Genomic DNA, 15,392 nt, shown 5'->3' with positions numbered 1-15,392 from the left:
TTCAGAGAAATAAATTTAATGAAATAAATAAATATAGAAACATATGAATAATAAGTAATAATAATAAGCATAAGTAAAGAAATATTGGTAAAAAATTTAATTATTGACAATTGACAATAACAAGTTGAATTTCGGCTGAAAACGTTGACATTTTGCAACACTATCAAGGAGTTACCACCCTGTTCAAAATAACATGACTAGCCGCATACGGCGCGCGATTTGTGAGCAAGTAAATCAATTAAAACTAATATAATTCGTGTCATTATATTGTTACTTCACAGTTGCCACAACTAGAAAACATCTATCATGCGTTGGAGGTGCCCGCTAAGAAGCAGCTCTCTGCTGCATCACGTCCATTGTTGCAATGGACATTGCCGGCAACGGTTGCACAACACGAAAACGAATTGTTGGAATCGGTGAAAAGTCAGCAATTTGATGCCACTTATATTGAGCAAGTGCGTGTGGTGCCCAGTGCAGGACGTACTGCAGCTAAAGTCGAGTTCCAGCTACAGCCAGACGCCTTTGCAACGCATCTATTGCAGGCAGGGGAGGCAACCACAGTTTCGCCATCTTACGCCGACAAGCATGTTGTTATTGAGTTTAGCTCACCAAACATTGCAAAACCCTTCCATGTGGGACACCTGCGCTCTACCATCATTGGCAATGTGTTGGCCAATCTTTACCAGCATTTGGGTTATCGCACTACGCGTCTCAACTATCTAGGTGATTGGGGCACACAATTTGGCTTATTGGCTTTGGGTGTGCAACTGAAGCAAGTTTCTGATGCTGAAATGCGAACTGCTCCAATTGAAACCCTTTATAACGCATACGTTGAGGCCAATAAAGCCGCCACGGAGAATCCAGCTCTGGCTCAACGAGCACGAGAATTGTTTAGTGCGCTGGAGGCGGGCACCGATGATGCCATGACCACCCAGTGGCAACAGTATCGTCATTATACCATAGATGAGCTGACTGCTGTTTACGAACGACTTGGCGTCCAATTTGATAGCTACGAATGGGAGTCCCAGTACTCGCAGAGTGAAATCACTGAAGTGCTGACTAAACTACGCACAGCTGGGATGCTGCAAGGGGAGCACGATGGACGTGAAGTTGTTATTGTGGGTCAACGCCGAGTTCCTGTTATCAAAAGCGATGGCTCCACTTTATATTTGGCTCGAGACATTGCGGCGCTGTTAAAACGCCAGAGACAGCTTCAGTTCTCACGCATGCTGTATGTTGTGGATAATGGTCAGGCAGATCATTTTAATGCTCTCTTCCAAACAGTTACGGCCTTAGACAACAGCTTGAATAATAAACTACAACATGTGAAATTTGGACGGATTCATGGTATGAGCACCCGCCAGGGCAAGGCGATCTTCCTGCGCGATGTGCTCGACGAAGCCCGTGAGGTGATGCGTGAAAAGCGAAGTAACAGTGCAAGTGAGCGTCAAACTAATTTACATTCAATGAAACACTGATTGATTAGAATTTTCATTTACAGCCACTAAAGAAAATAGAAGTATGAATGATGAACTCGTTTGCGATGTTCTGGGCGTGTCTGCTGTCCTGGTCAACGTATTAAAGCAGCGAAGGCAGCGAGATCATGAGTTCAGCTGGGATCAAGCACTACAAGTGAACGGGGATACGGGCATCAAGCTGCAGTATACACATTGTCGTTTACACAGCTTGCTGGATAATTTTAAACACATCCAGCTGGCAGAGATTAAGCCTAGCTGGCAGCATTTAACCCAAGAGCCGTCAGATGCACTGGATGTGCTTTACGAGCTGGCACGCTTCGAGCAATTCGTGTGGCAATCCAAGGAGCAGCTGGAGGCTTGTGTGCTGGTCAACTATCTGTTTGGCTTGTGGTATGTAGAGTCCCATCCTCACATGAGGTTTTAAACTAACTTCTGTGTTATTCTGTTATAGCAATGCAACTAGCCGAGCATTAAAGCGGTTGCCTGTGAAGCAGGAGCGATGCCTAGAGAAACAATCGCAACGTTTGCTGCTCTTCCATGCGGCTAAGCGCACGTTGCACCGTGGCATGCAGCTTCTGGGTCTTAAGCCGCTAAACCAAATGTAGTTCACGCTCTTTACTTAATATATCATAGTTTTTTTATTGAACATTTGAACAGTAGAAATGCAAGGCCGCTTTGTTCTTTGCCGCTTAGCGCTTCTTCCACGTGTACTTGCGACGTGCGCCTTCCTGTCCGAACTTCTTGCGTTCTCGTCTGCGATAGTCACGTGTCAGCAGACCGGCTGTAAAAAATATATCGATGTGAAAGTAATTAGTGACAATGATGAGTTTCGGTTTGTAATCGAGAAACAACTAGATAAACTTACCCAAGCGCATGGACTCAATCATCTCTTGATCAACGAAGCTGCGCAAACTCATTGCAATTCCCCAACGAATGGCACCCGCTTGACCGGATGGACCACCGCCCTCCACATTGGCCTCCACGTCAACTTTGCCCAACATATCGCTAAAGTTCAGGGGGAAAAGTAACTGCAAAAATACAAGTGCACAATCGTTATGTTATCGTGTGTTTGATGTCAAGTTCAGAGCGCTCGAGGCGGCCATTGTCTCTACAACCATACATACATATATACAAATATATGTATATAGATACTTAAGTTGATCAATGCATTGTATTTTCCCGTATATAATGCAAAATTAAACTGCGGGAGTATTTCCTGCGCTACAATAACAATAATAGATGTATAGAAATAAAGACAAAATCGTTAGCTAAATTAAATGCCATGTTAGCCACCGCTAGATGCAACATTTTGTTGCATACCAACGACGCAATTAAATGTCTACGCTATTACCTGGTGTGATGTAAATTCTATTCATAATAACAAAATAAAAAATGTAAGAAAATGTCTATTAATCAGATACTGACGAACTTTACTGCAGGTGAAACTAAATTAAGAAGCTTTTTCAAACAATTGGCATGCCTAAGGCAAGCTTATTATTAGCTCAGAACAAGGCGATAATTGCGGGCCACAAACCAAACTGTGATTTGTTAATAGTAATAACATCACGTTTCCGGCACACGAAATATTTTTGTTATCTCACTACTAACGGTTTCTTATATTTTGATTGGTGTGCGGCAAAAATTTAAAGTAATCGACCAAAATTGAAAACTGGATAAAGCGGGTTTAAAATATATGGTTAAGGAAGAGAAATTTCACTTGTTACCGACTGGTTTTATATAACGGTGTTTAACTGTTATTTAAAGTAATTAATTCATATCTAAAACTGACATACTTTATGCAAATGCAATCGTAACTCTGACGAGACAGTATCAAAGTCCACGTTGAGAGGGAATTCCCAATAAGACAAGATATTCTATATAACACCCTTCTAAAAGGCAATAACTGTTACAAACCCCAATTTGTAACACGTGAGCTAATTATATTCCAAATTATTGTTATCATAATACTGGCATGTAAATAAATAATGGAATAATACCAAGCAACAATTTACGATATTGATAGTACCATCAATTTACGAAACAAAAAACTTTAGTTCGTTAGATTAGCATGTGGAATAATATGTTCGCTAGAGTATATAATGATCGACATCCACAAAAATAATTTCGGGGTTTGTTTATACCAACCACATTTTGTTTATTTTATTTTTTTAACAATTCGGCAAATGCGTGGGAAATCAAGTCGACGAGCTTGCAAATCGTATACGAGTCTTTAAACAATATGGTCTACGGCACACAATAAACGTTATGATTAAAAACGAATAAACAATAAAAAAAAAATACATAATAAAAGGCGCGCAAACAATGGAAAAAAACAGAAACTACAAATTTGGCAAAAATAAAGGCTAACACACAAACCAGCTGCAGATTGACAATAGCAAGCATCGACAAATAAAAGAGAAGAACAATTAATCATTGCAAATCTGACAAAATTATTTTGATTCGTTTGTATGTGTAATTTGTTAAACAATTTGTTAGATGACTTCACGCAACAGCAAATAGCGAACATGATTTTTAAATTAATGTACTGGCGAGTAAATAAAGCAAAAGACAAAAATAACCACACGCTAGTAAATTTACGAGAATGGATGGGATAGGAGAGATATTTTTACGATATGGGGATTACGAATATATATATATATACTTATATATGCATACAGGTTGTCAAAACTGTACACAATCTACAAGGGATTAGTGTAAACATCGCTAATGCTAAAACGCTAAATGACCGGCGAAACGTCGTCTTCGAGATCGGCATCGGCATCGTTAACTGTCACCGTCTCTCGTAAAGAACTCTTCGAGCCGGCGCTTGAACGCTTCAAGTGTCGCGTCAGATTTTATTATGATTTAAATGAATTTGATAGCCGATTCTCTGGAGCGTTCCAAAACCTTCTTTCGCTTTCCTCGCACTTTTCCTCCATCAGCACTTACATGAGTGTCCACATACGAATATCTATAAGAGCGGCGATGATGATGATAATACACACACTATAGTGATGATAGCATGTGGAGGGCATATAGTATAGTATTATACTAAGTGTACATTCAACCTCATTGGCGCGCGCTCACTTGGCTTAAGTTGGGGATCTGTTCATCCACCTCCCACATTCGCATCCACATTGAAACTTGTGGTGTACATTATCATTTCGGCGCAGTTCTTTTTATCAGTCAATCGACGTTGTTGTCGCGCTTCATATCGCGGACAAATTCACACCGAGAATCTATCTATCGCTCCTTCAGTTTGAATTCCTTTCAAGTATCGGGCTAATGCAAATCCATAGTGAATAATGTCGCGACCTTCGCAGAAACACCGGCATTGTCCAAAACAATTCTAAAGTAAATCTCAGCCGCAAGTGTAGAATTAAGATATGGTCTAATCTACATAGTATATATGCATGTATACGTTACAAAATAATAATGTTGTGTCTATAAATAAACAGTACATAAACTCAAACAACCTTCACATCATTCATAAATCAAAATTGATAATTCTCAACTCTTCTTTGTATTTTATAATAAATTGTCGAGCTATTTTGATGGAATTCTTTTTAATATTTGGCAACATCATTAGTATGATTAATTGAATACTCAAATATTCCAAATAAACAAAATTGTATTCAATTAGCATTCCTGGAATTATTCGATGCAGCTCGAAAGTGCATGCCATAAACAATATGATGCTCACATATCAAGCAACATTCTTCGGTTGTATTATCCTTTAATTTGAGAGAAAGATTCAATTACAGTTATGCAGTAAAACGACTCTGATACAGACTCTTCAGGTTCAAGGGCATTCTGGAAGCAATGCAACCAAATATATGTAGACAAAATACAAAACTCTCGTCGTCTCGCAAATTCTTTGCCTTTTCTTTCCTATGGTTTCTCGACATCTCACATAATACCCATCCATATACACATATACAATACATGATGTCCGTAGAAATTCAAATTAGTTTCAATTATAATTGAATCAACGCGAACCGAAGAAACGAACGAACCAAACGAAGGAACGAGTAAACTAAGAAAACGAAACAAAATTATAACACGAAGCGCGGCCCAAGTCGAAAAGGGGGAGGCGAGGCATTTTTCAAAATGACGTCGCATGTAAACGGTAAATTGCAAATGGCGCTTCCGGCTCGGCTTTCGCTTTGTGAAAAGAGCAAATAGAATATATACTATACTTAAACATTCAAAACATTCTTTCCATTTGGCTTCATTACATTTCCCAAAGCGATTCGTAATTCAATCAAGCAAAAGCGTGCAGTTCTTAAAGTAGCGTCTTTCCATTTCGAAAAAAAATAATAATAACAATATTTGAATATTTCCGTATATACGCAACAATCGATTTTGAGGACATTTGGGAAGCTAAGGCCGAGATCATATAATTGGTAACGTACCATGATGATGGCAAACATTTGTTCATTGCGTTAGAAACTTTCAACTGGCTAAATTGACTGGAATTTAAAAACTGCAAACTGGTTTTTCAACTTCGCGGTGAGATGGCCTCTCCGAGAATTTAATTAATTTGTGCGCATAATAAGATAACAGCTTTTTGTCGAGATTCGTTTCGTTGTCTATGTCTGATTGACCACAGAATTAGCTAATAAGTCAACTCTTTAAGAAAGTTTTGTTTACTAGTATTAAAAGCAATCTGAGCCTTGTTTCCAAGCAGAGTACTCAATAATTGGCCAGTTTTTTATACGTTTTAATTCCCTAACAGGTTTCCTAAATTCCCCAGAAAGCGTCGCAACAAAAAATAAAGTTAATAATTCACAAATTTTGCCAAATAATTGACAACAATGACATATTGTTATTATTTTGTTATTGTGTCGACAATTACAACAAAAAAGCTAAATAGAATAACAACTTTACGTAATGCTCTTTAACTTATTTTTACATCAACAATGAACTGATTATGCACTGGTAATTGTGCTGGCAATCTATAGATAAAACAATTAAAGTAAGCTGCTAACTAAATAATTGTAGTGCCAATTAAAAGAACATAAAAATATACTCAAGTGCACACTTTGTATATACACCCAATACAGATATCGTTAAAGTTAACAGATCTTCCAGCATTGATTGTGACTGGCTTTGTGTCTACTATTTTAAACGCTAACTTTGTCTGGCTCGGGCTGATACCAAAAATTTACTTAACAAATGAATGAATCTACTAACCAGCACTTCGACCGAAGCGCTGACGTTGACACAAATTGTAAATAATGTGGGCAAACAAAAATTTGGCCAGAAATACTCAAAGATGTGTGTTTCACAGTTATGGGCAGTTTTATAGGGAAGAGGAATAATTTAATGTGTACAACTTGAGGAATGATAAAAAAGAGAAGCAGCAAAAATTTTATATAAGTCTGTCTTATAATGTAAATGAATGAACCTAATGTGAACTAAATTTACAAATTTAAAAATTGTTAACAATTATTGTGTTTAAAAAGAAATGAATTGCTATCAAAAGAAAATCTCAATGAATATTTAATTTTGCTGTCTTTTGTATATAAATAATTGCTTAAATAATTAAAATATTGTGCCCCTCAAAGAGACGCAGCCTCTGCGCAGCGAGTTCATATAACTGCCTGACAGTAGCACTTTCAGATAAATCCCCACAATTATGATAATACTGAAGTAGCTGTTTATATTATGATCGCTTTATCGCTGCGTCAAATGGGATGAGAATGAGAATTAGATAACTTCGACTCAAGATTGCCGCATTCGGCGTGCGCAGAGATCTGAACAACACAGGTTGACAAAAGAAAAACGCCAGGGAAAGTCAGCGAACAGCGAATAGTGACATAAGTGACGCTAAAGTTAATATTTAGTTAATATAATTTGCATTTTTTTGTCGGCGAAAGTAATCACAAATTAGTTAATTTAGTTGTGGTCCAAACACGCACTGGACCACACCTAATTTCCTCACTTAAAAAGAAGAAAAGTCACTTGGTTAACCATTCAAAATTGAATCATTTATCATTGCAGCTGAGAGTGCGAAATCGAAGCGAAAAGTTTATCGCCCGTAAATGTCAAAGAGTTTCCCCCGAAAACTGGTCTATAAATTGTGTTTAGCTGATATTGGAAAGTTTTTGGTTGGTTTATTTGCATAGCTAGTGCAGCCAATCGACTTGAGTTGAATTTAAGCGCATATTTGCGCGTTTTAAATACCAACAACAATAGTGACTATAACTGCAACAGCAGCAGCAACAACAACAACAACATCAGCAACTGCAACAACAAGTGGAACTAGTACGCAGCAAGGTCTGTGCGTCGCCTTCGTCGTGGTGTCGTCGTCATGGAGAATCTTGGCTACAAGGAGGGCAGCACGAAGCCCCGCCGCATGACACGTTCCATCAGCGTCGTTACCAAAACCGAAGTGGAGCAGCCGCTCACTGACAACAATGCGAATAACCGGTAAGTGCCAGTTGCGTTGTGTTATAGCCAATGCAATGCAATTGCAGCTGAGACGAACCCTCAACACAAAAAATACGAAAAAAAAAAACAAAAACAAGTGACTTTCATGCGAAAGCGCGAAGATACTTGAAATGCGCAATGCAAAATTTGGGCTGTCGATTTTTTGTTTTTGGGGCGGGGCTGATCAATCAGGGGGTCGTCGATTACGAGGTGTGAAAACAGGTTTATAGTAGTAGTTAAATACCGTGGATTGCGGAAAACCATAGAGTTAGCTCCACAACTAGCACTTTATTAGTTTTGTTGTTTGTCTAGTAGTTATAGATCATTAGCGTGGCATTTACTCCCACGCGATTGTTACTACAAATCACAACTAATTTCAAATTATTATCATAACGGATTCAAGGTTTCGCTTTTGTTATCACTCGTTGGCAGCTGTTTCAACCGATACTCCTATTATTTGGTCAACAATTTAGAACAGATTCCAAATAGTTTTCCTTCAATTTTCAGTTTTTTGTCTGTGGTCCAAGTCTGCACAACAAGTCTACAACCGATTGCAACTCCCACTCACCAAGTTTCTCTCTCAATGTTTTTTTTTTTTGGCAAATACTCTCACACTTCAGCTTAAACGAACTCAGTCTCTCTCTCTCTCTCCGTCGCTGTATCTCTCTTTTTGTGTCTGGCGCTGGCGCTTCAAGCTCGATTGGATGAGGCTAATACTGAGCGTAGCTTACGGTTTTGCCATCAGTCGGAATTGAAACAACAATGCAGGCGGACGCGTTAGTCGCTGGCTAATAAAAAAACACACCGAACATACCGAATTCTAGCACAAAATATTCGTTAGAACGCGCGTTCGCAGTTCGTAGTAAATCGCAGCAACAACAAAACGGAAGTGAAAAATTCGCGTTTTTCACACAACATTTTTGCATTTTCCGCCCGTTAGGCACAATTGTTGAGCAGCCACAAAAGGCGTCCATTGTAAGCCACTTGTCTGTCCGTTCGTCTGTCTTTCTCTCTGTGGCATCGTATCTCGCCTAGGTCTGTAGATGGGTCACTCAGTCAATCGACTGTTCGGACTCTCGTCGTCGTATTTTGGAAATGAAATTAGAAATTGAAAATAGCCCATTAGCGAATTGGCATCATCCGTGGATATGGCTGCAAACGGTGTACGTAATCACACATCTACTCACAACACACACATATGTATTTACTTCCACTAAGTGCAGAACAAAGAGGAGAGTGATTAGAAAACAGTCCCTGACTGGGATTATGCAAAAGGCTGCAGTGGAAAATATAATGATCAAGTTCGCCAAAGTCGGCGGCGGCAATGGTAGTCGACATTACTCGTAAGACGCATTCCGCCGGCATTTGCAGCAGCAGCTGCGGCACTGCTCGGCTATACGTTATAGTCGACCGATCTTATTCTGAATCAACAACTGCAACTGCGACTACAACTGTGTAAAAAATAACTACAAGAGTAACTCGCTTTTGCATAACTTAACTTAACATATTCTGTCGGCTTGATCAACTACGTTTTTCTTTCCCGCATCTTAATTATGCATGCTTCAAAGTCAGCAACTAGATACGAGTTCCATGAGCTACGAGCTTTCAGTGTCACTTAAACAATATAACTATATACGAAATAAAAAAAAACTAAAAGCAACAGCAAAAAGAGAGAACACATAGTTACAGCGAGCGAAAAAGACACTAAAAACAAACAACACAGAAAATAATAAAATCGTATGACTTATGCATACAGATAGTATGTGATTCCGAAGAAAATCTTAAGCCCTCTACTAATTCACGTGATCTACCACCGGCAATTGTTGTAAATAATCTCAGAAAGTGCATATAATAAATTATGGCAATAGTAATCAAATAAAATAAATTGCAAACATTGTGATAAATAGTACAACTTCTAAAAATACGAAAATCAGAGCAATGTGCGAAATTTGTTAAAAATAAATTGCTTTTAAAAGAAGTTAGTGTGTCATGGGCTCATAAGAAGTACTTATTTTTTGGATTATTTATCAATCACCTTCTTGTGAAATATTATGCACGGATATAATAAGTTTGTGATAGTCAAAGTATCTTTAATAAATTAAAGAAGGTGCGAAATTGCGAAACTTAAGATAAATTCTACAGCTCCAAATTTTGTTCGAAGGTGTTTAAGTTTGAGAAATTCATGTTATTTTATATTAAACCCTTCTCAACTTTTTGTATTTGTGGATTTGTATGTTTAGTAGACGGTTCATGGGTTTCAATTTTATGCAATTAAATTATCTAAGAGATAAATATTAAAGCAGATTTTCAGATTTGACTCTTAGACAAGATCTAAGAGCCTTAAAAGATGATATATTTTGTTTGTTTCAATTGAACCTACAGCATCTAATTCTATCATATTGTTTTCGTTTCTTAAGAAATTCTAAACAAGGCAATATATTAGCTATCTTTTGTACTGCAATATTCTTATGGTAATTGATTTATAGCAAAGATGTTTCCAGGAAATCTTTAACACAAACATTATCTAACGAATGCAAAATTGACCAGTTATTGGATTTCAGAGAAAGGCATTAAAAATAGATTTAATTAAATATTTAAACTGATATCAATGAAATAACAAAGTAATAAGGTGACTAATAAGAACTTTGTGTGCTCTCGAAAAACAGTTTCAAATCGATTCCACCCAATCTGATGGTGCGATGGCGCAACAACACTGACGCCATGATCGAAGCCCAGTACCCGACAGCTGGTGAATTCGAATACATGGAGTGTGGACCATCGCCGCCGGCGGAGAGTGCGCCGAGCATGTACGACAGCTTTGAGGAGCCGACCAGTGAGCTGAGCGTTCAGATCTGCAATGATACGCTTAGGATTAGCCTTATAGACCAAATGAAGAGTGCCGCCGGCCGTGTCCGCTTGCTGGAGGACATTGAGCAGGGCAACGTGGTGGCCGAGGGCCTTGCCACACACTTTGAGACCGCCTCAAAGCTGGAGAAGAATCTCAGCTACTTGTGGGCTGCGTTTCTCAAGCGCTGGGATTTGCTGGAGGGGTTGCTAAACGCTGGTGCCGATCTGCACTTTTGCGACCAGAACGGTATTTCAGCCTTGCATTTGGGTGCCTTCAGTGGCTGCCTGGCCACCTTGGATCTGCTGGTGACCAAGGGCATCAATGTGAATCTACAGCCCAAGTGCTACACACCATTACACTGTGCCGCCTTTGGCAATGCCGCCGATGCGGCCAAGTTCCTCATCAATAGTGGCGCTCTCATCACCAAAGACACCACCAAACCCAACTGCGAGGAGAGTCTACTGCACTGTGCCGTGCGCTCAAATGCACTCGAGTGTCTGCAGCTCTTCATTGGTGAGGGCGCAGACGTGAACTCGCTGAAGCCCAATGGCACCAATGCCATACACTTGGCTGCCGATCTGGGGCATCTGCAGTGCTTGGAGGCGCTGTTGAACGCCCCCAATGCCGATGCCAATGTGCGCATCTGCATACGCGAAAAAGAGTCCACGGCTCTGCATCTGGCGGCCGATGAGGGCAACGTTGAGTGCGTGGATCTATTGCTGGCCAAAGGTGCAGACGCAAAGCTGAAGAATCATCGTGGCTTCACGCCACTTCATCTCGCTGCACGCACCTCCAGCTTGGAGTGCGTCGAGTCGCTACTGCGTAATGGAAATGCTGATGCCAATGCCGAGGACTTTGATCATCGCACGCCGTTGCATGCGGCCGTGGGGAAATCAGAGAATGCCTATGACATCATGGAGACACTGATACAGTGGGGCGCCAATGTGAATCACAAGGATATCTATGGCTTCACAGCACTCCATTTGGCTGCTCTCGATGGTCTGGTGCAGTGCGTGGAGATGCTCATTTTCCACGGCGCCGATGTCACCACCAAGTCGAAGAAGGGCACATCGGCACTAAATGTGATCACTCGTAAGACGCCCGCTTCGGTGGCCATGATACGCCAGAAACTGGACGCGGCCATCACATTGCATCACTCCCAGGTGAGATAGTTAATCACTTTTTACTTAATCCACTACAGCTTTTAATGCCCATTGTTGTTTCTACTTAGGATCCTGTCAATCGCGAGGTGGAGCTCGAGCTGGACTTTCGCCAGCTACTGCAGCATTGCCATCCACGCGAGATCAGCTATCTGAACACGTTCGTGGATGAGGGTCAGAAGGAGATACTCGAGCATCCGCTGTGCTCGTCGTTTCTGTACATCAAGTGGGGCAAAATACGCAAGTATTACATTGGTCGCCTCATCTTCTGCTTCAGCTTTGTGCTTTTCCTGACGCTCTACGTGCTGACCGCACTAGCGCACAATTGTTACAACGGCAGCAAGGATGACAATACCACCATTCAAGCGCAGGAGTTGTGCCAAAAGCAATCCATTTTGGGCGACATGCTGCGCAATAATCCGTTTGTCATGGAAATGCAATGGTGGGTGCTGGTGGCCATCACCATAGTGGAGATATTCCGCAAACTTTACGGCATCACGGGCTACTCCTCGTTTCGACATTATGTGACGCAGGTGGAGAACATTATGGAATGGTTTGTCATCACCAGCGTCTTTGTCATCTCGTACATTTACACCAAGCAGACGTACACGTTCCAGAATCATATTGGTGCCTTTGCCGTCCTGCTCGGCTGGACGAATCTTATGCTAATGATTGGCCAGCTGCCCGTTTTCGATGTCTATGTGGCGATGTATACGCGGGTGCAGGGCGAGTTTGCCAAACTGTTTATGGCATATTCGTGTATGCTGATTGGTTTTACCATCAGCTTTTGTGTCATCTTTCCCTCGTCGTCGTCTTTTGCCAATCCCTTTATGGGTTTCATCACAGTGCTCGTTATGATGATTGGTGAACAGGATTTATCGCTGCTGATCAACGATCCCGATGGCAAAGATCCGCCATTTTTGCTGGAGGTTAGTGCACAGATCACCTTCGTGCTGTTTCTGCTGTTCGTCACCATCATACTGATGAATCTTCTCGTCGGCATCGCTGTGCACGATATCCAGGGCTTGAAGAAAACCGCCGGACTCTCGAAACTAGTGCGACAAACCAAGCTCATTAGCTACATTGAGTCTGCGCTCTTTAACGGCTATTTGCCCACCTGGTTGCGCAATCTGTTGCACTACACTGCGTTAGTTTCTCCACAGGCATATCGGGTGGTGCTGTGCGTCAAGCCATTGAATCCCAGCGAGAAACGGCTACCGCGGGACATTCTCATGAAGGCCTACGAGGTGGGCAAGATGCGCAAGCACTTTGGCCACACCATATCATCGAAGAATCCGGCCGAAAACTATTTGTCGTACAAGAACAAGTACAACAATAACAATGGCTGTGTGTCCACTGCATATTCGTTACCAGATGCGGATCCGGATTCCACACAATTCACCACACTGACTAGTAAAATCGATGACAATGCGGATCGCATTGAGTTTCTCACACAGGAGATTCAGGAGCTGAAGCAGGCGCTGATATCGCAGCAGCAGCAAGCCAGCAAAGTGATTGATAAGCTGCTCATCGTCATATCCAATCAACAGAAGCAAAATCTGCGCAAATAGCAGATAGATTCTCCCATTGCCATCTAAACTACATTACTGATATTATCAATAACTATTACGTATAATCAAACTATCATCTTGAAATCACCACAAATGCTACACAAATTAGTTCTTCAAATTCTTTAGCCCTTAGACTTGACTTGTGTTGTGTACGATATATTAATGTTGCTTCCAAGTACCCAGAAAATTGTTGATATTATGTTCTAGTTAACGTATTTGATATCGAAGCGCTTGGCGCACCCAACGTATTTATGCAATAACTATACAAGCATATATATGCTATATAAATATAATAAACTAGTTGATAGGTTATACTCTAGAGAGGCGAGAAGCTGGCAGGTTTGTTTGTGTCTGGCTTTAGGCTGTGTCTTGTTGTTTGGCGTTGTCGTCGTACGAGAAGCGTTTAAATGATAATTAAATATGCAAGTTATACCTATGTTTAATAATAAACTATGTCTATACACCTATTTGTTATATACATACATATATATACACAGCACGTCTTTGATTTCTTTCAATACTTTGGCAGCCTCTTCCACATTTTCCCATTTTTGGTTTAAACTTCTCACTCACCTGTTCTTTGCTCTGCTCCATGCTGAAGTAGGAAATGTCCTGGCCATTAATGGTTATCTTGCCTGTGCCTGGCAGTCGCACTGTGACATCAGCACGCGCCGTCTTGCGAAGGCACTCATAGGTTGTCACAAATTGACGACCCTGTTCATCGATTTTGGGCTTGGGCACTTCCAGTTGCTTCGATTGATCCATTAACGGCTTCAGAAAGCGCTCGATAAATGCCTTACTTTTGTAGGCGTATGGTGAGGCAATCAAACGGTCCATGCTGCTGCAGAAGTTCTGGTATTCAATGTCCGCAATCTGCTCCACCAGCAAACGTTCCAATTGTTCTTTTGGCAGGAGCTGAAAACCAGCTGTTTCTCTATAAATAAATACTAGTTATTAAGAGTTTTATAATCGGTTACGTAATACATACAATCTTTGATTATCGTCAGGTTTGTTTCCACGTCGCAACATGCGTTCTTCCAAATCGTTTAGGTTGTTGGTTTCTGCTACAATGTCCTGCGGAGGTATTGATTGCTTAAATTTGGCAAAAACTCAGAGAAATTGTAAAGCACAAACTCACGTGCAGCAGCTGGAAGAAGTTGGGCTTGCCTGTGTAGAACATGCTGTGAAAGGGACGACCCGTCTCATCGAATTCTGCAGCCTTGCGTGCTGGAAACACTTCGTCGGGTGACCGCATTGCAGGACGGGCACGTTTATCGTATAGACCAGATGGAAACAAGTAGGCAATAGCTTGCTGTAATTGTTCTTAGATATAGTTGCGTACTAACCAAATGGATCAACGCACTCACATCAATATCTTCTTGCGTAAATGTCTCAGCGTCCGCGCCCATCATGTTGGCTAAGTGTCGCTTGCCAATTTGAAAATCCAGATGCTGCGTTTTCATGAATTCATCGTGTTCGCTGGCTCGCTTCAAATATGCCTTCATGGCCTTGCTAACCTTCTGTTTTTGCACTGCTGCCGGTGTCGCCTCCACAGTCACCTGTGTGGCATACGAAGCCCCTGCCACCTGAAATGTTATGCAAACGAATGTAACATAAACATGGGCTAAGCAAAACTAATGCATTGAGTTCAATTTTAATGTCTGACTTTAACTTACAGCTTGCACACTGTTTACTCCATTGATTTTGGCCGCATTTTGCAATAGATTTCTGTTAGTTTTTATTAAATTTAAACCAAAAACACGGAGAGCCATCGTTGCGAGTGTTTTGAGCACGATGGAACACACAGAGGAAGACACGAATCAGCTGTTTGCCGGTTGCAGTGTTGTACAATGACTTAAAAGCAAGGTGGCAACGCCAACGTGTCCCGCCAGATCTGAAG

At 40.9% G+C, this 15,392-nt stretch overlaps 3 protein-coding genes across 4 annotated transcripts; 2 read left to right on the top strand and 1 right to left on the bottom strand.

Annotated features, from left to right (window-relative positions):
* Nucleotides 1-71: 71 nt before the first annotated feature.
* On the top strand, nucleotides 72-2,891 carry LOC117576744 (probable arginine--tRNA ligase, mitochondrial). Its single transcript, XM_034261777.2, has 4 exons — nucleotides 72-229; nucleotides 282-1,440; nucleotides 1,502-1,868; nucleotides 1,930-2,891. Exons 1-4 carry the CDS (start codon nucleotides 194-196, stop codon nucleotides 2,081-2,083), a joined length of 1,716 nt encoding a protein of 571 aa, XP_034117668.1. The 5' UTR covers nucleotides 72-193; the 3' UTR covers nucleotides 2,084-2,891.
* LOC117576745 (28S ribosomal protein S9, mitochondrial) lies at nucleotides 2,112-15,312 on the bottom strand. The gene is made up of 7 exons (XM_034261778.2): nucleotides 15,169-15,312; nucleotides 14,860-15,078; nucleotides 14,631-14,804; nucleotides 14,481-14,566; nucleotides 14,066-14,426; nucleotides 2,344-2,506; nucleotides 2,112-2,259 (listed from the first exon to the last, which is right to left on the bottom strand). Exons 1-7 carry the CDS (start codon nucleotides 15,262-15,264, stop codon nucleotides 2,168-2,170), a joined length of 1,191 nt encoding a protein of 396 aa, XP_034117669.1. The 5' UTR covers nucleotides 15,265-15,312; the 3' UTR covers nucleotides 2,112-2,167.
* LOC117576740 (transient receptor potential channel pyrexia) lies at nucleotides 4,666-13,983 on the top strand. 2 transcript variants are annotated; one of them, XM_034261771.2, is made up of 4 exons: nucleotides 4,666-4,832; nucleotides 7,485-7,913; nucleotides 10,580-11,924; nucleotides 11,993-13,983. In XM_034261771.2, the coding sequence occupies exons 2-4, from the start codon at nucleotides 7,795-7,797 to the stop codon at nucleotides 13,490-13,492; spliced, it is 2,964 nt and encodes a 987-aa protein (XP_034117662.1). In that variant the 5' UTR covers nucleotides 4,666-4,832; nucleotides 7,485-7,794; the 3' UTR covers nucleotides 13,493-13,983. The 2 variants fall into 2 exon arrangements, with proteins under 2 accessions (XP_034117662.1, XP_034117663.1); XM_034261772.2 differs by lacking the exons at nucleotides 4,666-4,832; nucleotides 7,485-7,913 and adding an exon at nucleotides 8,654-9,076.
* Nucleotides 15,313-15,392: the final 80 nt, after the last annotated feature.

Source organism: Drosophila albomicans, chromosome 2R (genome assembly GCF_009650485.2).
Source record: "Drosophila albomicans strain 15112-1751.03 chromosome 2R, ASM965048v2, whole genome shotgun sequence".
NCBI lineage: Eukaryota > Metazoa > Arthropoda > Insecta > Diptera > Drosophilidae > Drosophila > Drosophila albomicans.
The sequence above is the reverse complement of the archived record's forward strand: the minus strand, read 5'-3'. Positions and strand labels throughout refer to the sequence as shown.